We start from the raw sequence: 24528 nt of genomic DNA, 5'->3' as shown, positions 1-24528 counted from the left end.
TTGGAATGAAAATTTTTGCTGTAGCATTATAGTCGATAAGCATGCCTGATCACTTTCATCTCACTACATTTGAAACACAGGATCGTGCGTACAATTCTTCACACAGTTTGCAGCAACAGGGATTAACAGAAATGGAGGTGAAGGATGCGATTAACATCAAGCACAACAAATTAAGGTGGAAAGTGTGGGAAGAACGTTCTCTACAAGGACACAAGTATTCATTTGGAATTCTCTATACTGATAATTGGCTAAAGACTGACTGAATGTTAAGTGGTGTAATTACCTTGTTAGCTATTGTTTTGTCTTTTGGATGGGTGATATCCCAATATTATAATAAAGCAACATATTTGAAAATGTTCAAGATATCTATTCAGTACCATGAAATCATTTACATTCCGTTTTCTATTAAAATACCAGATTGTGCTTGCTATTTATTCACTCTTGTGTAGAACAGGGCAGGAGCGCTACATCGTTATCCCCTCCAGCAAGTGTCTTTCTCACTATGTGTTCTTACACGTTCTTGTGTCCTTCATGACACATTTTACGTTGTATCTATAACCACTTAAGAACAAATCCAAAACAGAACAACGCAAGGACGGAGGACGGGTAAAGATCCCAGAAGTTTACTTGCGAACCTAGGATGGATCAGATGATGGTAGCTCTTCAAGTTGGATTTAAGTCAGACGATATCTGAAAGCCAGCCCATTTGGACCAAGCTGAATGCAAGCTTTGCATTAAAAATGTTTGCGCAAACGATGGCAATACAATAATCAAATGTAGAGCGTTTTCCACTGATGCCCAGAGTCACAAAACAATAGTTCTGCAACAGGTGCTGCCACAGTATGGTGGGAAACATACTGACCCACTTCCACACCAGACAAAGTCAACATGCTTTTCTTTTAGGACCAAAAAAACCCTGACATAGTAGCCTATATTTGACTGTTTCATGTTTGTTTTTTGTTGTTTCTTTTTGTGACCCTGAATGAAAATCACTTTTTAAGGTTGTGTGGTTGTCTGATGACAGAAACTGAGAGACATGCTGATGACTCAAGTCACAGGAAAGGAAGTGACAGGATGTGCTCAACTCCACTCTGTTTCTATAGTTTCTATCTGTCTGTACCATCACTACCATGATAGGCCTGTGTGCTGGGTTGCTGAACTGGGAGGTTTTACTCAGAGACCATATTTTAGTCATGTAATAGTTTTAGCGACAGGCTACAAACTGCTTCACAGCTGCAGCCGGATACAACAACAGCAAGGCGTTCTTCAGCTGGAATGTCTATGGTAGCGTAGCAACAATTGCTAAGTAGCCAGCTCTCAAAGAAATCCCACTGTGTCCGCCGCTTCAGTTTAAAGGAATCCCTCCTCCTCCTCCTCCTCACTACCTCTTCCTTTTCACCATGACCCGGATGTTTCTGACGCCATTTTACTTGTCAAAAATGTGGGAGACAAGACAACCTCCTTGTGTAAACCACCTGTCTTAGCTGGTTCAGATGGAGGTTCACATGTATGCTCTGCAGCCACGAACTGCCATGATAGCTGGACATGCGGACGGCAGCGCGGCTCCGGGATGAAGTTGCAATTTCAGCGCTGATTAGGGATCAGCTTCCCCGCCCCTCTCCCAACTCCCCCGTTATAAGGAGAAATTGCACGACTGACCCCAGATCACTACTCTTAAAGCAGCTCACCCCGCTCTACTGGTGGCCCAATCAAATGCAATACATGATGCTAAATAGGAGTTGACTGCTTCATCAGAGGAGAAAAACTAGCAGTGATATTTCTCTGTCTCCTGATTAAAAAAATCAAAAGCAAATTTAATTTCCTTTGCTTGAAACACGATCACGGCGATTTGCATCTAGGGGGCGCTTAATGAAACCTGAATTTATGAACCATTTGTTGGCATGACCCCATCATCTCAGACATCTACTGTCCCCGCCATAGCCGTGAACACACGCTCCTTGCTGCATCAGAAGCCTTCATTTAAGTTATGAAAAGAGGCTCGTGCCTAATGTGATAGCTATCATAAAAGGGATCAATGAGACCAGACGGATGCTACGGTGACGAGAAGCAGCTCGAGACAAGGACGCATCGGTAGCATCGGCAACCTTGTGATCTTAAACTAATTAAATCTCAACTCATGATAATCTCGGTAGCATCCTACAATGGCTAACACTGACAGTATCTCTGTAATTAGTGTAAGGGAGATTCATCCGTATGGTCTCCAATCATGTCTACAAGTAACACGAAGCAGCAAACTCACTTGCTATCAGACTCGATGCTCGCTTTATTCCTCAAAAAGCAAATAGCAGCTAACGTTATTGAAACCTGCGGTACAGCAGCCAGGCAGCCACTGGCTCCCTGCTGGCTGCTCCTCCATCATGCAGCCTGTTTCTCGGTGGTTTTTCAGCGGATGTCCTGACGCTTACCGGATTCATTTTGAATGGTTAGCTGACAAACTGAAGGCTACTGAACTCTAAATGTGGTTGCTCTGCGTTACTCACCCTGTAGCTGGGCCATCGATGATGCTTTCAGTGTCCCCCTTCCAATGAAACACTTTTGGAAATAGGATACAATTCCACGCCTTGTAGGCGGGACACAAGGTAAATGTCAGTGTCTGCAATGAGGCAGGCCGTTCATCTGTATCTTGTGCCCACTCAGATTTTCATCCTCCTCGGAGGATGCGGCATCGCTGCTTCAGATATAGTTCGCCTACTCACCATTGACTGGGGGATAGCATTGCTTTCCCCACTCAATATTGGATTGACGCATAACGGGGCGGGAGGGGGAGTTAAGGGTGCATGGGATGCATGTAAAAAAGTTCACAAACTGACACTGTACTTGAGTGATTTTTATCTCTCCTATTATATATAGGCCTGTGTGATTATTGAGTGATTATTTTAAATGAACTTACAGTTTTAACACTCATTTTTTATTATTCTAGGTGCGACAACTGGTCTTGGATTTAGTCTGCCCTGCAGGCCTATCACAGAGAAACATGTCACCAGCTATTGAAAGCCCAAAGCGTGACGATATCACCAGTAGAAGACGCCTACTCTATTATGGCCTACACGTTTTTTTCTCTCATCCAGGCCTACTGAATTTTGCTCTGTGTGTAATAGGCTTTTTAATGCTCCAGATTTATTACTTTTTTCCAGATAGACTGATCATTTTGTGTTGTGATAGCTTGATGCAGACAATGACATTTCATGTTTGAACAAAGTCAAAAACAAGCAACTAAACCAACCCTTTTCCATCCATTACCCAACCTAAACACATTCAGAAATAGGCAGTTGTAGGACAGGAAGGCTGTCCCATATCAAGAGCTCAGGAAATGAATAAGATAGGGCAACAGTTTTTCTACTGTGGCATCATTCTGCAGTAACACATCTGGCCTTTAACCCTAATGATTGTCAGTGAGCATGAATCCTCCAAAACACCAGTCCTATTTGCATGCAGTGTCCACACCTCATGTCCCCCACAAACACACACACATCTCGATCTTCTCATTATTATGAAAACAGCTCATGTTGAGAAAACTTGTCATAACTACAAAAAAAATCTTGTCCCATCAAAAGGAAAAATTCTTGTAAAGTGAAAACCATTTTTTTCTCCAGTATAACCAGTTCCCCCCCCCCCCCCCAAATGGTCAATAAATGGGTTTAAATTCAACACTACAGGCACACAATAACTACAATTGCAGATTCACAGCACAATACATTTTTATTTAACACAGACACCAGGTGTACAGGAAAAATATCCACAGCCTGAACTGAGTAGGTAACACTGGCTCACCTCATGGGATGGTTGCTGGTGGAACTCGAGGGGAAAGCAGGTTACAACTGCACTTGGATTCACTGAGGAAACAACTTCTGAAAATTAAAAATTACTGAATGGACTTCGCTCCAAGTTACATCTCATGCATGACATCAAAAATAGTATTTCTGACATGACAGCTATATCAACAAACACTGCCACACCCAAATCTTCAGTGTTCGGCAGGCACAGACATTGCATTAAACAGATGTTCTGGAAATTCAAGGTTAAAAATAAGATTCAGAATACAGGGATAAAATGAACAACATTACTGTCCATCAAAAATGATCTGCTTATGTCAAGAACTATTGGATGCATTTCATTTAACACCATGTTCTGTTATTCAAGTCTAACAGTATCCCCTGCAAAAGACATTCACCAAAAGCAAAAGCAACTTATTTCAGAACTGAGCTCATTCACAGATTTCAACAAGTGACCGTTCAAATCTTCACTTTCTTTAAACTGTGTGATTTCACAGCACCAAGTCCAAGCACTTCCATTCATTTGTGGGTATCTGATATGTCTTAAGTCATGCCACTATAAAATAAAATATGAAAATTAACAAAGCGACAAGAAAGTAATTGCCACTGTAAAGCATCAGAAACACAGGGAAAGCTGAGAGCAACAGTACATCCCTTGACATTTCATTTTTGGATGTTAATTTAATGACACGCATGTACACCTCATTGTATCACACACAAGCAAACGGACAACAGTATCAACAGAAAGACAAAGACAGCTCTTTGAGGCGTGTAACACAATATCTATGTATAGGAGAGCACATGACCGCAGAGGTTGAACTACACACGTTGCACAAGTAGCGATCGGTTACTCGGGTTTACGTCATCACATTATCAGTTGGTGTAGAAAACATGCAAAATGCTTTTTAGACCCATCTTTGTTACTCATTTTGCATAAGCACACTTCTTTCAGTCAAGACATTACATGCCACGCCAAGTCAAGCCTGCAGCTGGTAAGGCCTACACCGAAAAACAATGCTGAAGGGGATAAAAAAAACAAAAAAAAGAAACCACAATAAACACATTTTCACTACTGTGTACTCAGTAAGATGCAGTAAACTGAACACTTCTGGGTAGAGGTAGGACATGGGCATGGAATGAAGATAAAGTTAGAGTAAGTTCTCAGGATAAGTTATCTTTCACACTTCAAATTAGACTACTGGAGTGTCATTTTTACTAGTCATGCTTTAAGGCCCAATTAGGAACGTCTGCAAACCAAGAGCAACAAGTTTTACAATACTGTAATAATTTGAATGGTGATAAAAAAAAAAATAGATATTGGCCTACTGCTCCATGTGACATTAATGACTACCGGCCAGTGCACACATGGCAGAGGTGCACAGCCTCACAGAATCAGATGCAAATCAAGGGTGTTATCAAACTTACTCCATTTAAGCTGCGCAATTTTTGCTCATACTGGGAAAATTCAAAACAAATTCAGACAAAGTCCTCCTTTGTAATTGGTTTGAGTGCAGTTAACTTGAGTTTGGTCTGGTGGCTTGTCATTTATGAAGACCAGTTTTCTAGTTCATTAATTAGACAAATGAATGGAATTTTAGAGTTATTTACAGTATATTAAGGTACAAAGTGTTATGTCACAGGAAATTAAAGGCCACATAGGAGAATTAGAAATTGTTGCACTATTGGCCTAGCTCTAAACCTGCACAGCTCATTCAAATTTTATGATTACCAGACTATTTGGTTTATAAAATGCTCAATCTCATGTTGATTGCATTTCTACTTGTTAAACTGGTAAGTTTAACACTTTTCATGCTACATTTGCCTCTATGGTGGAACAATGGAGGTGGAGCTGCCAGTATTTCTGATGGAAGAGAACACACTGATAACATTTAGTTAAATGCTCTCTTTCAAAATCAGATTAAATAAAAACATTGAAATTTCACTGTCAAGATGAATGGGACACAACAGCTAGATTAAATTAATTCACAACACAGCGTTCAAAAACGAACCATCATCAATCTAAATCAGCCAGCCTGTAATGACGCTTTAACATTACTCCACAATTCAAATGTTAATACATATTTTTTTTAGGTGTGCAGGATTCAACTCATTTGTGCCACCAGATCCTCTCAAATTCATTACGACTTGAGTGGAATGACACCTGACACAGAGCAAGTGTTACTTCATATGAGATGACTGAAAATGACAGTTTACAATGATCTGTTAGTTCAGCTGAGGTCACCATAGGTTACTGTGGCCGTCCCACAGGTTTGGCAGTTGTAACAACATGCGATGAACCGTCTGGTCTACAGTCCCCAGTTGTGTCCAGTTATTCAAACACAGTCCTTCATTTACAGTTAGGTGGGCACACATGTGCGCACACACAAACCTGCAATAAAAGCTGATTATCTAATGAAATTATCACCGTACAGAGGAGGAATTTTGTGACTCCACCTCAATATATCATTCTCTTCCTGATGACCACATTATTATATCAAGACTAAACCATTTATTTAATCTTCAGACAACATTTATATAATCTTCATTAAAATATCCAATGTATGTTTAAAACACAAAAAAGGTTAATGAAGTCATGAGTGAAACGTCCAGCAACTGACTTTCATAATATAAGAGTCATTACTCGCTGCTTCGAAGCATCAGCTGGATTCACAAAAGAAGTTTGTCTTCACACCTGGCCCAACCTGTGCCTGGTTTACACCAGTTTATGAACATATCCCATCCTGCCTGAGTGCGCTTTAATTTGAAAGTGAGGCGGCAGTCAGTCATTCAAATAGTATTAGCCCGCTTTAAGGGTGGGAAAAAATACCCGTATTATATCAATATATATATCAATAAGTTATGGCAAGCATTGTGACATTTTGTTGACATTACAATGCTTTTAATGAAAGAACTTGTAATGATGTTCTGTCAAAAAAAATCCTAAATGGAAAAACAGGTCACTGTTATACTGCTTGAAAGTCTGAAAGGCCTTGAATTTCATCTAGTAACTGATTTTTTCCATAGGTATATTTTGACATTTTTCTACCCAAAGGGATTTATTTCTTGGAATGTTGTTTAAAAACACAATTTAACCAAGGTGGAACCAAAAAAGTGGAAGTGATGTTGTTAGAATTGCAGCGTAGCAGCTTTTGCCTCCAGGCAGCGGCTGTGCTAACAATTATTGTATCGGCATGTCAGAGGTTCAACAGCTAATTGATGTTAAATTAATAAATGTATCCATTTTGACAAAAATGAAAGTTTTAAGTAATCTGTATCAAAATAATTACAAAAGTGATTTCAGCTGGTGAGCATGACAATGTGATTCATGCATGTTTATCTACAACCAACAGTTAGTCATTTGTCTTTTACCAGTGGGGCAATTGTTGATTTATTTTGTTTGGAACACACCAAATATTCAACCTCTGAGCGCTCCCCATCGTTTCGTTTTTGTGTCCCTGATGATGCATCAGGAGCTCTCTGTCAATTTCCAAACCCTTTGACTATTTGCATATTTTTGTGCAAAAAAATATTCAAAATGCATTTATTTGGATTTTTGTCACCTATGCAAAATACTGTTACTGAGAAGGATACTCGATATGCGAAAGTATGTTTTACATTCAGTTGTATTGAAATTGCATTACTTTAATTACCAAAAAGTGATAAAGAGTTGACATTTTACATTACTCAGAGTCCATTTGACATTGATGATTTATTTTAGCCAATTTGTTATGTTTACTTTGTTCCTTTTATTTTATAGCACTTTATAGCTATAGTTTTAGATAGTATTAGAATATCATTTTGAGTTATATCTATTCAAAGTGCGATATTCCAAGAAAAAAAAAGTATTTTGAAATCGTATTTACAAAACAAATGTGCAAAAGGTCAAGGGGCAGGATAAGTACCTTTTGGGGCAACTGTTGATAAGATTTATTCTCTTAAAAATGGGCTGTGATTGAGAAAAATTTAAAGATTTCACCAACAAACAGAAAAGGGTGCGATCAGTGTTCAGTTGTTCTTAGTCAACATCATATTTACAATGTCAAATTTTCTATCTCATGCATAAATTCTCATATGATGAACTGAATGCCACTATCAATAAACCTGCGATATGAACACTGGCTTATTCACCATTAAAAGTGTTGTACTGTAGTACGGACAGTAAGGACGTTATGACAATATCTACATTGATTTAGAGTTTAATTCATTGTGATGAAGATAATTTACATTAAAATACAAGACTGCAACTCAACACAGTATTTTTTTTAGGAATAACTTTCATAATTAGCTCAATTTAACTTTGGGTTTCATTCATTCGTTCTCGGGCTATAATAAATACATATTGAATGGATTGACGGGAGCCGAGCTGAAGCAGCTCTTTCCCTGAAAGTGCCTGTGAGATGAACAGAGAGAGACGGAGAGAAAGGGCCAGGTTGGGAACGGTAAGAAGGTGCATGAGGTGTGTGAGGCCACTACCAGTCTGCATTATCCCAGGTTTCCTCAGCAGGTTTCGTGGGGCTCTTCTTTCCCTTGACGTCATCGGCGTTCTCCCAGTTGTTGTCCCAGGCCTCCCAGCTGTCTCCTGTGCTGTGTTTGTTGTTGGATGCTGCCTCCGAGCCCCAATTGTCCCAACTGTCAGAGCTCTTCTTCGCAGAATTATCTGCGTGGGTCCAACTATCACTGCTGGGAGATTTCTTGGGCTTTAGGGAGCTGTTGCTGCCAAAGGTTTCCCAGAAGTCCTTTACGGGAGGCTGGGCAGAACTGCCCTGGTAGCCCTCAGTGGCATCCATGTTCTGGTAGCTCTCTCCAGCAGACCTGAACACAGTCAACACACAAGTAAAAGATGCTCAGATAGCTCACATATCATGGCATTCAGTCACACAGTGCAAAAGGTATGCATGATTTTTTAAAGTTGTATGAATTTGCTTCTGTTACCCGTCTTCTGTCTTTCCCGAGAAGAGATTAGTCAATTTTGCACCAGCTCCCTGGACCTAAGACAAGACAAGACTTAAGTTAACAAAATATTGATACAGTTGTTACTGAAAATATTAAATCCTTATGACTTTACACAATTCTACTACAAAATGATTCAATATATTGGGTTTCTACACAAAGTACTCTAGTCAAAGTGAAAAGAGAAAAGAGAATTGTATCAAGATTAAACTTTGTAAGTTTAATAAGCAAATCTATGTTTCAACACTGACAATGTTCAATGGAATTTTCAGTTTATTGAATTTAGTATATCCAACTTTTTATTTTTTATAATGGTAGAGACACCAATTGATTTTTGACTGACAAAAAACATTTTGGAACATCAAGTTGTATAAATGATGCCCAAAGGAATTTAAATATCATAAGTAGTTATTATTATCTGCATAATGCGAGATATTGTTCTGCAATGTTACAGCACTATTAGCAACAGGAGTTTTAGCTACAACAATAATAATAATACAAATTTTATGACCGTAAGTGCACACTGATTTTGACTACTGAATGCAAACATTTATTGGTTTAACAAAGAAAGTTTGAAAGAAAATGTCTACACAGTACTCACCACCAGAATAAAAATGGCAGCAAGAAAAATGGGAGATGACATTACATTAACATTGTTCAAATGTACATTAAACACAGCCAAACCAGTCTCCCTTGAGCGATACAAAATGGGAGGCACTACTTGCATAGATTTTACATCAACCCCGGCCTAATGGGAAAAGTCCTGGATCGGAGCCCATGTTGCCTGCTCAGGAGACTGGTTCTGGATCTGTGCAGCATGGCGGAGGTTTCCCCCCACCAGCCTACCTTGCCTGCCAGCCCAGTGATGCCGACTGCCATTTCATCTAGCAATTTTCCATCTTTCACCTGGATGAGCCAAATTATTATTAAAAACCGAAACAAACTCAACAGGTTGGTCAAACAGAATAGTGAACAGCAGTTGCTTTTTGATTGTGAGAAAAGTGATTATGTGTTTGATAAGGGTATTGATAATCGACACAAGACCAAACTAACTCTTTGCTACATCTAAACTCCAAACTAATGCAGCAATTACTTTTTTTACTACTTTTACTACTTAATTTTCTACAAGAAAGACTATGTTACATAAGCACATACTAAATACCTTTAATCACCAATGCCAACAGTACATTAGAAGACAAAAGCAAGGTTAAAAACTGTGTTTAACCACCAGTCCCTCTCAGTCAGTGGCCTTTCCATCAGTCAAGAGAGTAAACCACTGAACAGGATCACAAAAATATTCTTCTAATTAAAAAAATTGAATTGTCATGTTATTCTTCTCTTCTTACTACTGAATTTTGATTTGTGAACATGAACATGTCTCTCTTTCAGTCTATCAAGACTTATTTGATGATCTCATCAACAGACACATCCAAGAGCTACTCAGTTGACAGTAAGTTAGAGAGTTAAGAGTTAAGCAACTATGTCGATTGCCCTCACCCTAACCACAGATAGAATGACATATATTCTACTTAATACATTCTTCGTCACAGCTGTATTCTTTTAAGAATTCACTGTCTGAATATCTGACTGGAAAAGCCATTAAAAATTGGTCTTCCTACAATCTCAAAACCATCACTTTTGTCGTTTAGTGTAACGCCGGCATAAAGCAAATCAATTCCCACAGACAGGCAATCTAGAAAATGCACATTCACATCTGAAGCTGTTTTTAAAAAGCACTGCAACCCACCACCAAGTCAACAACTTCAAACATCAATGTTACCTTTTCTTGGGTAGGTTTGATAACATTCTCATTTAATGTCTGTCCTAACTCTGTGGCCTAGTTGGAAGTGAGAGGGGAGAATTCACTTGAATAAAACAGAGGAGTTCAACATTCATAATAATGCAAGACACTGAGCCACTGGTTCTGCAGTTGCATGAGGTGAGTCATCATTGCATTCGCTATGACACTGAACAAGCACTAGGGGGTGTAATGGTTCATAAAACTCACATGTCAGTGCATACCTCTCATCTGGGGCAGTGGTTTAATATTGTACTCTAATTTTAAAAAAAAAAGTTTTTTAAAGGCTGCCGTAAAGCCCAAGCAGCCTTAATTAATCTTAGGGGCTTTTTAAGTGTATATCTTCCATTTCAGATTTTCAAGGGCAGCTTCTTTGCCACCTGAGTTGAATCTGTAAAGTGAAAAGTCTTAAACAATTCTAAATCCCAATGCAACGGGATTTAGAATTGTTTAAGACTTTTCCCACAGCACTGCTATCTTGTTGCCTTATTTAGAGGAAAATAACACACAACTCATGAGTAGCCAGTAACAATATTTTTAAAAAAAAATTATCATTCGATTTCAGTAAGAATATGTACCAAACCAAAGGAAGTGTACTGAGATGTTGATTTAATTTTACATACCATTACACCACTAAAGCACTGTCAGCAGCAAACAAATGATCATCAATAGGACAGAAACTGTCATGCGTGAATGGATAACCCATGATCAACAGACCGGAGTGAACAATGTTTCTGTATAACATGAGGGCAAAGAATTAAAGGCAATCCCCATCCCATCTACTCTCAATTCTACATAATGACAGTATCAGATTTAACACTACTGTCCCCATAGGTTATCCATAAACTCAAAGTGCAGGTGCCAAGACAAACATAAAACTTGTGTTAATATATCCAAGCAGAAGCCAGTGAAGCTGACATCCATCATTGTGCACGAACAAGCGTAGACTGTTTCTGTTTTGTTAAGTTGGACTGAAAAACCATGACAAGCTGACAAGGTAAGAGAAATTAATAATTTCTTTAAAAAAAAGAAAGAAAGCAAAGAATACATGTGCAACATATAAACTTTATGCTGACAAAGCGCCATGCAGCTGGTATCTGCTTTACCGGTTCTGGGGGCGCTTTATAGCCCCTTAACTAGGTCCAGAGGAGGCAAAGAGATATTAAAGTAGTAACACAGTTCATTCTACTGCAATAATAAAAAGGAAGTCATTCATGCATATTTGAGGTTCACATCTTAAAAGTTTACACTGTATGTTAAGAGATGTATCAGGCAAAATGTCTGAACCATCTAATCAGAAATGATGTGAGCACTCTATTTAAGGTAAAGTAAGAGGGAAGTGGTAAGTACAGTAGGCAGAAGAGGAAAGCCAGGTAATATCAAGTGTAAAGCTGAAAGCTAACTGTATTAGCTGTATTAGTCATACCTTTAAGGTTGCTTGGTTTGCCAGTTTAGCTGTCTGTATGAAGGAAAAAAGGAGAAAAAAATTATTAATTAATCTGACCATTACCAGACACTTTATTTTTTGTCACAACTATATGCGACTGTTCTTGTTTTGCATTAAATATGTCCAGATAAGGGCCGTTATTTCTCTGCGTAAACCCTTAGACATTCAGTGCCAACAGGATGTTATAGTGTTTATCGTATGAATATACTTACATTATCTTTAGCGACAGTGGCAAACTTGCTAGCTCCAACAGTGAAACTGCTCCAACCCTGGCAAGAAAAAAACAAACAGAATCATAAAGAAGGTATTCTGCAGTGAAGGAAAATACAACTCAGCTTGAAGATATATTGTGACATACTGAATAAATGGAAGACATGGCATTGTTCAGGAAGTCATCCTCTTTCTTCTCTGGGGTCACCGTGTTGCCAAAACCAACATACCGGTTCTCTTGATTCCCACTGTAGCCCCCTCCACTGGAGAAGAGTAGAAAATGTAATGAAAACATTTCAATGAAGACATGCTTTGGCCTGGAGAACAACAACAGGAGAGCATAAGATAAAGTATAGCAGCAGGAGAAGAGAGTAATGTAATGCTCTCACCTTTGATAAGAGTTAACATCATCACTCAACCAGTCTTCAAAAGCCTTGTCGTTAGACTTTGACGTGTTCTGTCCAGGTCCCCCTGAGCTACAAGAGAGAAATGCGATGTCATTGCTTTGATGACTGTTCTGTATTGCACTCCAGACAATGCAGTGGCTTCAACATGTTGTACAAGATTGCCTTCACTCTTACCGGTGAGAGGATGATAGGCTAGTCTTAGGTTGAGGAGATGTCCAGTTTTTAGCAGAAGACGTCTCAATGGACCAATCCTTACCCTCTGCTAATGTTGCAACCTGTCATATACAATGTACAATGTCATTCATATCACTAAAATTTTAAGTTAAATTGATCTTGATTTCTTTCTCCAAATATACCCTTAGACTTTGAAATCAAGTCTATATCTCTGTCAGTTTCATAGTTAAAGCTAAAAAATTACAATCCTCTAAATGTGAATATGAAAAGTGTAAGTAGTTAACAATGACAGCTGTGGTCTGCATTCTGCATGACAGCATCTTTTAATCATAGACCTATGGGTCTGCACGCCTCACCTTGTCCCTGAACAGTGCAGCAGCTCTGCTGTTGTATTTCTCCTGCAAGTTCCAGCTGGGATCATAATCATCCTGGAGTTCAAGAAACAGGCGGAATTTTCCGTTCCCTCCTGCTTTCATCTTCTCAAGCTCAATATCCTTCCACTTGTCCATGGTGACAGAGCGCACAAAGCTGCAGGGAGGACATAACGGATAAATGAATTAGGGATGCACTGATACCGATACTGGTATCGTTGCCGATACCAGGCTAAAATGGAATATCGGTATCGGAGATTTTACCCAAGACTAAAATCTGATACCCGAAAGCCATGAGTAACATGTAAGAAATAAAAGCAAACTGTCTTGATTTTATGCATTTGTGGCACATAGAAGCCTGTATTTCTCAAACAGTGGGAAAAACAAGGATTTTATCTCAATAATTTTGTCCATTGACCCCAAACTTACTTACTTACTAAGGAAGTAAGCCTGCACTGTTCAGTAAAAGTAATGGATCGGATCGGTACTCAGTATCAGCCGATACTTAAACTTTCATACTCGTAATCGATATCGGCATTGAAAAAGTGGCATCGGTGCATCCCTAAAATGAATTACTATCAGACTGTCATACTTGAATGGAAAGGCATAAAACACTGATCTTTTGGGAGATTGGCCTGTTGGTCAATTTACCCGTTACATGATGAGAACATGGACACTAAAATCATCCAATGATTCACTCCGTTGTTCCAAGGATGATTTTGGTGTCTATGTTCTAAACGTGTAAGCTGACCAATGGGATAATCTCCCAAAAAACTCACTGTATTAATTTAAGGGATTTAATTTTATTTATCTACTAGAACTGAAATATTTCACAAAAATCTGTTTGGAAAATAGATAGATGATAATAAATAAAGTAAGATATTTGAATTCTGAAAACTAGCTTTCTACCCGTAATATCTCAGAACCTAAACTATGAAGTAAGGCCCGTTCACATGAGCATTTATGATTCATCAAAAAGCAGACAATATCCCATGTATTTCGATGAGACCTCTGTGTTGACGGATGACATGGATTGACGGGATGCAGTGGGTGAAAATATCGCAATGCAGTCCGTCAAAAAGGTTGAAACTATTTGAACTTTTGACAGAACTGCTAATGGACTTCATCAGCCAATGAAATTTGTACAGACTGCTTTGAAAACTTTAGAGATACATCCACAACAACACAATCTAGGTGGTTTCAACGCCTACTTGTCCATGGATTTGACGGATACCAAATGTCCCATATGAACATCCCTAAGCCATCAACACCTCAGTAAACTTCAAGATACGTACCTGAGGTGTACTCCCAGGCCCCTGTGCTTCCCGGAGCATTCAAGACAAATCCAGATCCCATAGGTCACACTCACCCACTGGGGGTTGAACGCCCCACACTCAAAGCAAAGCTGAGAAAAGAGGATGTGTAGAATTTATTTATTTATTAATAATTAGATATACAGCATTTTGGATTTTTGTAGAATGAAGTGCATCTGTAGCCTGACCCCATTTACCATAGGAACATTTCTTAAGTGCTACTTTTTAACGGTAATTTTTGCTTTAAGAAAAAAAGTTTTCATTTTAACATATATCTTACAAAAAAGCTTAAGACTAAGCGTGAATCTTGGAAGCAAAGTTCTCATATTTCTTTTGTTTTTTCTTATAATCTCACTTGTCAAAAGACAGAAAAAGACAAGGCACACCAATTATTATTTAAAACGCAAAACCCATACCGAAAACCCAACACATACTTGAGTTAATAATTGAAAGTTATGATGTTTAGGCTTGCAGTTATTCTTAAATATTTAAGGTTGTAATTTGAATTATATATTCACTTTTGAAGTTAAGAGACGTTACAGCTGTCCTACTGTTATTGCAAAGGATGCAGGCTAACAGACGTAATTAAATAGTCCACCATGGTCAGGGATTAAGACGTTCATTTTTGGAATTGAAAGTGCAATTTTAGAAATAAAATAAATGTTTAAAAATATAACATTTTGGAAAGAATTTGAATCACACAAAATCAAAAATGAATTTAATCATAATAAAAAAGTTCTTAAGTGCTTTGGGGTGAGATATTATTTTAATTTAGTAATCTCCAAGACAATAACTCTTACTTTTACTTGATTACTCATTTTTAACAGGCTAAGATGAATTTCCTCCTGAATTTCCCCCAGGGGATCAATAAAGTGCAATCTTAAAATACATTCCATTAGCTCATATTATGAGTTCAAATCTGACCTATGACCTTTGGCACCTTACCATCCCCACCCACCTGTCCCACCTTTCTTATCATTCTCCAGTATAGGCCTATACTATTTTATGAAGCAAAAATGTTATTAGATATTGTAAGAAAAAATTACAACTAAGTGAATCATACATTGAAAACGTCTCCACCTCTGCTACCTTGCTACATGCCTGGTAGGGTTATGATGAGCTGACAATATTTTGACCAAGCAGTGAAAACATGTCTTCGAAGTTACAAGGTGTTATGACTTACATTGTTCTCATCTTGGGTTCTCACTTCCTTCAGAACTCTTCTGGTCCTTGGACTCGCCATTTTTGACCCACACTGAAAGAGAATTTAAAGCCTAAGTATCAAAGTTGATATCAAACTCCCTGTAAATCTGTTCAAAACACCAACTGTAAACATATTAATTAATGTTCTGTACCCGATTCCACACTACCAAGCTATCCTGCATCTTAAAGGAATAGCCGATCAATGAATGAATCACATCCTGATGAAGGTATAACTGAAACGTTGGTGTGATAAATAAAAATCACAGCAAGTAGAGCAGTGTGCAGCTTATTCACTTCTATTACTGTCAATGAATGAAACCACCAATACAGTACTAGAGGTCTGTTTCGCATGTACCTATTGGATAGTGTTTTCAGGAAATTAAACATTGGATGATAGTGTTGAGGCTGCTGACCCTAGTTACATAAATACTGTGGTCCTAACAGAGAGATGTGATGTTTTCACATAAGCCAACAACCACCTCTTCTGCAAATAGAATGGAGTCAAACAGACATTCAAATGGATAGGACACCAAACATTTGTCAAGCAAGTCTCTGATACAGAGTGCTACATTCCTTAGACCACCAGCATCAGCCCTTCTGAGCAAGAACTATCATGTACAAAAATAAATTGCAAGTCTCAGCCAGCAGACTACTGGATTTTCTGAAGTCCAGCATTGGCCCTTCATGGGAATTATGAGAAAGAAATTGAGCTTTTTTGTTTTCAAATGCCACTCGAAACATCAAACATTCAGTAATTCAAATACCGTTTGGCCTCGATGTACACACTGTAAAACAATTTAATAGTCAAAGCTTTCACAAAGAATTGCAAAATTAAATTCAAATGCATTTACACCTCGATTCGTGACAAATGTTACAGCTCACGTTAGTCGTGAGGTTGCGTGTATTTTCTGTAAAAATACGTTTGAAACGTTAAGAAGACTTTGCTATTTCGAGCTTGTTATTTTTAGGCGATATACAGCAAGTGTTTGATGGACATGCAACACCAAACATCAAACATAAAGTGAATTGACATGTTAGCTAAGGAATGCTAGCTGACGACCGGTAGGCTAACGTTAGCTGAAGCTACTCATCCTTTACCTGTCTGTGATTGATGCACAACGCAGGCGCTGTTTCGAGGGTCTGTCGGTTGAGCTGATAAACCCTATGGAGGTTTCTCTTCGGTCGTGGAGGCACAGAAAATAATTTGTTGTCACACACTGCAACACACCGATAGAAGAAAAATAGGAACGTTGACTGCTGATGTTAAACACCGGTGGCCATGTTCCTGTTTGCATACGTTGGCAATGCAATGCATCTTGGGAGTCCGTTGTCGTCGTCAGTCTTCTTCTTTTGCTTCTTCTTCTGCTCCTTCTTCTTCTGCCTCTACTGCGTCTACTGTTTCGGAGTGTGAACCAGAGATTACATTATTATCACAACAGTAAGTGTATTTCTTTAATAAAATCACTTCTCAAAAATTCATTAAAAAAATAAATTCTTTAATGCAGCGCAGCGTCCTATTTCACTCAACACTGTTCTCATCACCTGTCTTTTTTACATCTTACATTTGAAAATAAAACATGTGCAGCGTGTTTCTCAAAGCTGTAATGTCTTGTGCCCAAACCGTAATAACCTCTCTTTTATTTCTACCATACATATTCCTCTGTTAACTTTACTTTACTCTATTTGATATAAAGGTTTCCCCTCTCTGCATCCCAGTGTTCTGTCATTCACAAATGTGTTTTCCTCCATATAATTCCTTTGGCTTTTGCTTTATTTAGTTGAATTATTTAGCTGAATGGCCTCTCAATGGGGCTTGATTAGTCAGAGCAGAGCAGCTTCATGCCCCCTCACCCAAATCCAAATAAATCTCACAACTCCACTAATCTTAATATTTGATTATTTGAAACCTCAACCTTAAATTAATTAATACTGAGAACAAACCTGAACATAATTAAAGCTTTACCAGGTTTCATCTGATCTATCCATTAATCCTGCAAATGCATGTGCATGAACAGTCACGAGAACTGCTCACTATTACCACGCACAAAGGTCTCTTCAGATTCTGTCGACTACCTTTTGGAATCACCTCAACCCCAGCACTTTTCCAACGTGCTATGGCTCAAATCCTCAGTGGGCTGCCAGGAGTTCAGTGCTATCTGGACGATATCCTTTGCACTGGAGCCACTGATGAGGAACACCTTCGCAACCTGGACGCCACTCTTCATAGATTGAAGGAATATGGACTCAGGGTTGTGGACGCCCCACCACCCCAGAACGTCAGCCAGTTGCGTTCTTTCCTATGATTACTTAACTACTACGGTCGTTTCATTCCAAACCTGGCATTGCTGTTAAAGCCACTACATGAATTACTCTGCCAAGACAAGACTTGGAAATGGAGTGAAGCATGTCAGGAGTCTTTTCAGAAGGCAATGGACATGTTGGCGAAGTCAGAGGTTCTGACTCACTTTGATCCGTCGCTCCCAATCCAGCTGGCCTGCGATGCATCTCCATATGGGGTGGGTGCAGTTATTTCGTAATGCCAAACGGGGACGAAAGACCCATTGCCTTTGCATCGAGGACCCTGAACAAAGCAGAGGCCAACTATGCTCAGCTAGAGAGGGAAGCGTTGAGCATCATTTTCGGTGTTCGTAAATTCCACCAGTACTTGTATGCCGACCCCTCACAACCATCCTTGGACCACACACTGGAATACCATCTCTCGCTGCAAGCCATCTGTAACGATGGGCGCTGCACACTCATATGACATCAAGTATCGTAAGGCAGTCGCACACGGTGGACGTCTTCTACTTTAGCCAGGTGGATGATGCTCCTGTTTCAGCTTCACAAGTGAGAAAAGCCACGTGCAGTGACCCTGTCTTGTCAGCAGTCTTGGACATTATTGTAAGGGGCCACTCAGGCAGCGACCACAGCAATTTGAAACCTCTTAAGGAGGGCAAAGCTGTCAGAGCAATCTGGATGTTTGCTGTGGGGAAGGAGAGTGGTTATTCCACTGTCAATACGCAAACCAGTGTTGCAGCAACTCCACTCTGGACACAGTGGGATAGTGCGAATGAAAGAAATAGCAAGAAGCTATTTCTGGTGGCCAGGCATGGATGGACAGATCGAGGATATAGCAAAACCTGTTCCTCATGTCAGAAAGTCAGGAACAGTCCTCAGATAGGTCCTATGCACCCCTGGAACTTTCCAGAAGAGCCATGGCATCGTGTGCATATTGATTTTGTAACACCTTTTGAGGACAGAATGTTCCTTATTGCTGTTGATGCACATAGTATATGGCCTGAAGTGGCTATCATGAGATCCACTACTCTGGAGAAAACAGTTGAGAAGCTGGGGGAGATACACACGCCACATGCAACCACTAAGACATCACCTGCCAGCCTGTTGTTAAAAAAAGATCTTCGAACCAACTTTGACCTCCTGAAGCCAACATCAGTGAAGGACACAGTTTTGCAGCAGCAAAGGAAACAGATCAAGCAAAGAGAATGACAGGCTACAGACAGAGTCTTCCCTCCAGGTGAATCTGTGTTGGCGAGGAACTACTGTAGTGGACCTAAGTGGGTTCCTGCCACTGTCATTGCGCAGACTGGACTGTTATCTTATACAGTTCAGACCGCTGCAGACGCCATCTGGAGAAGGCAAGTCGACCAACTGTTACAAACACCAACACCCACAGAACTGTCTTCAGAGGACTGTCCTGATGCACGGCCTGTCGATCCATCTGTTTGTCAACCTTCAACCTGTAACACATCCTCCTACATCAGCATCTGTTTCCAACTCACCACTGAGACACAGTGAGACTGAGGTTCCGGTTGACCGCCGATACCCTACAAGCGAGCAACGGCCTCCTGAACGCTTGAACCTATAGGCTAGGTTTAGAGACTTACTCAAACCAGCTTGGGCAGAAGACATCTAAGGGCCAGTTTCTTTTGGGAACTGTGGAAATTTTAGTTATTGGTCTAATAGGACATCTATTGTAAGAAGGGAGGAAATGTGGTAATTTGTCCTTTACTTTTTCCGTAGCTGGACACGCAAGATGTTATGGTTAATTAAGACGCCATGTTTGTTGTCGGTGTGGTGCATACAGAAATAAATGGTTAACTCCCAATAGGTGTCCAAGCAATAATTGTTATACAGGTGAGGTTAAAAGTCCTCATGATGTAAAAAATCCCATCAATCTCACAAACATTTCCCCTGAGTAACTGCAAAATCATCATGACCCGGTGCTGAAAAACTGTGATTTCTTTTCATTAGCCTGAACTCCCTATTCCCATTTTCACTGCTTCCTTTCTCATACTAAATCAGCTAGACTACTTAAAAAAAATGTTTTCCTAGTTTTTTTCCTAGTTATAAATATAATGGTCAATTAAAGTACATTTATTAATGTACTTTATAGCTCCTAAGCTGTATAGTCAGGTTTTGAGCCAACACTTGAACAGGAGGATTGTTTCAAAGAGTTTGGGTTTTAATGGCAAAGAACGTTCTACCTATTAATTATTTTAGATGGGGTCCAGTCAGTGGAATATGGGGCACGAGCTGGTACATATAGTTTAAGTGGTATCTGCTGTGGAGGAGGATGGACATATATTTTAGGCTACTTTCTGCTATGAAGAATGGAGCTATAGGCTATATAGAACCTGTCAAACATAAAAAGACTTAAAAAGTGATCCACTGTTTTAGCCAGTGTAATAACAAAAGGACAGGAGTGATGTGTTGAGAAGTACTAGCAGATTTTCAAGTTTCAAGTTGAGTTTACTGATTCACTGGTTTACTGAGATTACTGTGTGCAGAATTAGTACAGTCAGACAGGAATGCATTACAGTCTAGACGTATGACCAAAGGATGGCAGCAGATGGCCATTTCACACCAGAAGTCTCCCTTTCAACTCTCAAATCCATTCATGTTAAATGATAGTGCAACGCCATCTATTGTTTTGTGAAGTGGAGATTTTTTTTTTTCATAAGAAGTGTGCTGGAGATTCAGCCTACGTATTGGAATGTTATAACTACTATTGCAGTTTATTTCATAAATATAGTCCTATTGATTGAGTTGAACAGTGCTATGCTTTTCAACATGAGAGGCTGTTGTCTTTTTTACTTAACACAGCAGCAAACCATTTAAGAGTTTAATTCCAAAATGAGCTATCAACCATTTGAAAAAAGTGACACCTACACATACAAAATTATGGTACTTTGAACTAAATCGTCACTATTTTAGAAATATTGAATGATGAACTTCAGGTAAATATTTTTTTTAAATGGATATATAGCTTTTTTAAAATGAACTCTTCCTGTAACTGTAGAAAACTAGAAAAAAAAAACGTGGAAAAAACTCATTTGCAGCTGTGGCATTCATTCAAAGTAGACCATTGCTCTGTACATGTTGAGTTTTACTTCTTTGAGTTGTCATATTTTATCAGTAGAAATTCACTTATAAAATCCTTAATCCTGGCTTGTCAAAATGCAATTGCGAAATTTTAGGGACCAAAGTACAACCCTGATTGAAAGCGCTGCAGTGTTACATTACAGTATACAGTGTGGGCCTCTGCTCTTTACCCAGCACTGGTAGCTGCTCTTATCTGACAGAGTGGCAGTATAAAAGAGATGTTAGTGCTGCTGAGGGTCCATGCTGCTCTGAACCGTCAGTTGTGCACCGTCATGAACAAGTCTACAAGTTTGAGGGTGCGCCTGCCTGTGCTGGTGCTAGTGTTAGAGGTTATCCTCCTCGCTCTTTATGGTGGCTTTGTCACTTACGATGACAATGCCAACGCCAAGCTGCAAAACAACGAGACCAACCCCATGGAGAACTCCCTGTATCGCGACTACCCCTTCTTTGCCGATGTGCAGGTGATGATCTTCATAGGCTTCGGCTGCCTGCTGGCCTTCCTCCGGCTCTACGGCTTCAGTGGGATGGTCTTCAACTTTCTCACTGCCACCTTTGCGATCCAGTGGGCGATTCTGGTGCAAGGTTTCTTCCAGTTTTACTATGATGGTAAAATTCATCTGGGGGTAATCAACCTGCTCAATGCAGAGTTTGCCTGCGCTGTGGTGCTCATCTCTTTTGGAGCTGTGCTAGGGAAGACCAGTCCTGTGCAGCTCCTGGTCATGGCTTTGCTGGAGGTCCCTATCTTTGCTCTGACAGAATGGGCCGTATTGAAGTACATAAGGATAAATGACGCAGGTGGCACCATTCTTATTCACCTGTTTGCCTGCTACTTTGGCCTGGGGGTGACATTTGTGCTATACCGCCCAAGCTTGAATGAAGGACACGTGAAAGAGATCACCAGTTATCAGTCTGACATCCTCTCTGTAATGGGAACCCTGTTCCTCTGGGTGTTCTGGCCTTCATTCAACTCTGCTCTGACCTTTAAAGGTGATGATCAGCACAGAGCAATACTTCACACTTTTATAGGTCTAAGCTCATCCACGATGACTGCCTTCGCACTCTCAGCAGTGTTCAATAAAAGAGGCAAGCTCACCATGGCTGACATTCAGAACGTGACTCTGGCCGGTGGTGTGACTGTCGGGGCTTCTGTGGACATGATGATTTCCCCTGCAGCTGCGTATGCTCTGGGCGTCATGGGCTGTACTGCCTGTTACCTGGGATACAGGTACCTGACCCCATTTCTGGCCCGCCACCTCAGGATCCAGGACCAGTGTGGCATTCACAATCTCCATGGGCTCACTGGCCTCATATCATCCACAGCAGGCATCTGTGCCATCCTCTTAGCCACTGAGGAGACGTACGGGCCCAGTATGTACCAGATCTTTTCCCATCGCGCCCCACCTGAGGGAGATCCAAAGCTGCTGGAGCTGCAGCAGCTGATTCCTGGGCTGAAGCCCGGCCTGGGCCGCACCGCCCAGGAGCAAGCCCTCTACCAGGTGGCAGCTGTCTTCACCACCATTGCAGCGTCTGCTTTTGGTGGGATTCTCACAGGCTTTGTTTTGAAACTGAACTTCCTGGCTTCTCCATCTGATGAGGACTGCTTTGATGATGAACTTTTCTTCGATACGCCCTCTGACTTTCACAGCATAGAAGTGCTCAAGATCCCAATCAGCTCTGATGAGAAAGGACACATCAGCTCTGAGGACACAACCAAGATCTGAGCTCACACTGAGGCAGACCTGAAAGTGTTTGTGTTGACAGTCAACATTGATGTCAATGTGGTTGATGCAGCTTTTTGCTTTATTCTTATTTTATCTATTTCAAAATGTAGATCTTGTTTACTCCACTGTTTACAAGTGTTGCAAATATAAAACTTTTACTCATCCCATGTCTTAGTATTTGTTGTGGGCTAATCTTTTGTTTGCTGGATTACAGATTGGTCTGTCAATACTGGCAAAATAATTTGTACCTAAATTTACCTTGTTAGTGTTAATTATTAGTTAATTATTGTAAAATAGCTGCCTGTATGTTGTACCAATATTGAGTAAAATCTGTAGAAAATATAGTGCATTTCATTTGAAACGTGCCTCTCTACCTTGAGGGCCAAGTTCTAAGGGTTTCTATCAATAGTCTTTCCCAGTTTTGAATTATCAATATATTGTGTATATTATTAATACCAAACCTGGTTTCTTGGTTTGGGTCAGGAAATGAGTTGCTATCCATTTGCTGGTTGGTCCCCATAAAAGGGGGCAATATAATAAACCTGGTTGAGAGACAAAATGTATCATTTGGGACCTGGGCTGAAAAAGTTAACATTTCATCAAAAACTGTTTGTACTGTTTGTATCATCTTAAAGTATTTGGTGTTTTGTAATATGTAAAATGGCAATAGACAAGCAAAAGTTTCTAAAAACACAGTATTACATTAATGGTGCACTGAATTTAATGTTTTTTTAATGGGGAAGATCATAATGTATATATCACATATACCGTGTGAAATAAATGATTAATAAATGACACTGAAGCAAATTCGCCCTGTGTTCTCATTGATTGATTTAATTTTAAATAAAACCACAAATCTCACTTCAGATCACTGAAAATGATCTCAGAAAATGTAACCTTTTGCAGTTACACTTAGCTAAAATTGTCATCTTTTCTTAGTTATGTATTTAACACTTTTACTAGGTTACCGTTAATCAGTTAACATTGTGAATATTGAGCCAGAATAATAAAAGAGATTCAGAGTGTGATGCTCCCACTCCAAGAAGTCCTGCTATGTAGGTGCCAGTTTTTTCTGGCTTTTAACTTTGTGTTAACTACTATGAAAGAATGATCAGAGAACAAAGTTATCTTTACTTTATTTCATTATGGTTTAATAGCTTGCTGTTTACAGTAAATTGCAAATTTATTGGAATATTGAGTATTCATCCACTCATATTTATTGCTGTCTAATCTACACTGTAATCTTTCACATCTAATGTCGAATCTGATTCACAAGAACAAGCTGATAGCTTCTGATTATGGCTCTTTGATCGCCTCTGTGTTGAATCATGATAAAACAATCACAGCAGCGGAAAGCTGAACAGCAAAAAGAGGTTGCCAACAATTGTTTGTGTCTGCAAATATTGTTTAATCTGTCCCACAAAGGGGTATTTCTGTCAGGAAGTTGGACGCCTGACAGCTGACGGTGGCTGAAGTGAAGCACATCACAATTATATGTTCTCTCCATGCAAGGCCAAAGAGTCTATAACAAGAAATGGTGGCAATATAATTATCTCATTCTCCAATAAACGTCTCCCTGTGCCAAGACTCCTGCCAACTTTTCTGGAGATCAAGGCTGAAAGCACAATGATGACTAATGTGTCACATCGTAAACTCTTCCTCTAAGCACAGCACATGAAGACTGGTGAACCTGGGGATGAAGCTGAGGCATTCACCCCGGAGAATCACTTGCCTGGT

General features: G+C 39.7%; 2 protein-coding genes and 1 pseudogene across 4 annotated transcripts in view; 1 reads left to right on the top strand and 2 right to left on the bottom strand.

The window, feature by feature from the left end:
- The window catches only part of elmo2 (engulfment and cell motility 2), a 29493-nt gene extending 26912 nt beyond the window's left edge, over positions 1–2581 (bottom strand). For both annotated transcript variants that reach the window (XM_071910406.2, XM_071910414.2), the window contains exon 1: positions 2502–2581. The gene's annotated coding sequence lies outside the window, so the exon portion shown is untranslated. The remainder of the gene's footprint in view (positions 1–2501) is intronic.
- Positions 2582–7974: 5393 nt separating this feature from the next.
- On the bottom strand, positions 7975–16954 carry arfgap1 (ADP-ribosylation factor GTPase activating protein 1). 2 transcript variants are annotated; one of them, XM_071910374.2, is made up of 13 exons: positions 16766–16954; positions 15648–15719; positions 14447–14556; positions 13137–13308; positions 12781–12881; positions 12589–12675; positions 12348–12462; positions 12202–12258; positions 11969–12001; positions 10525–10581; positions 9591–9650; positions 8727–8782; positions 7975–8606 (listed from the first exon to the last, which is right to left on the bottom strand). In XM_071910374.2, exons 2-13 carry the CDS (start codon positions 15705–15707, stop codon positions 8264–8266), a joined length of 1251 nt encoding a protein of 416 aa, XP_071766475.1. In that variant the 5' UTR covers positions 15708–15719; positions 16766–16954; the 3' UTR covers positions 7975–8263. The 2 variants fall into 2 exon arrangements, with proteins under 2 accessions (XP_071766475.1, XP_071766483.1); XM_071910382.2 differs by lacking the exon at positions 10525–10581.
- A 4388-nt stretch (positions 16955–21342) lies between these two features.
- Positions 21343–22791, top strand: LOC139920900 (ammonium transporter Rh type B pseudogene; annotated as a pseudogene).
- The last annotated feature ends 1737 nt before the right edge of the window (positions 22792–24528 follow it).

Source organism: Centroberyx gerrardi, chromosome 5 (genome assembly GCF_048128805.1).
Source record: "Centroberyx gerrardi isolate f3 chromosome 5, fCenGer3.hap1.cur.20231027, whole genome shotgun sequence".
In the NCBI taxonomy this organism is placed as follows: Eukaryota; Metazoa; Chordata; class Actinopteri; order Beryciformes; family Berycidae; genus Centroberyx; species Centroberyx gerrardi.
This window is presented reverse-complemented; position numbering and strand designations above follow the sequence as displayed.

Coding starts and splice junctions, on each gene's coding strand:
- arfgap1 (XM_071910374.2), bottom strand. CDS start 15,707: ATGGCGAGTCCAAGGACCAGAAGAGTTCTGAAGGAAGTGAGAACCCAA. Junction 13,309..14,446: donor GGCCTGGGAGTACACCTCAG/GTACGTATCTTG, acceptor TCCTCCCTGCAG/CTTTGTGCGCTCTGTCACCA. Junction 8,783..9,590: donor TCACTGGGCTGGCAGGCAAG/GTAGGCTGGTGG, acceptor GTCTTGTCTTAG/GTCCAGGGAGCTGGTGCAAA.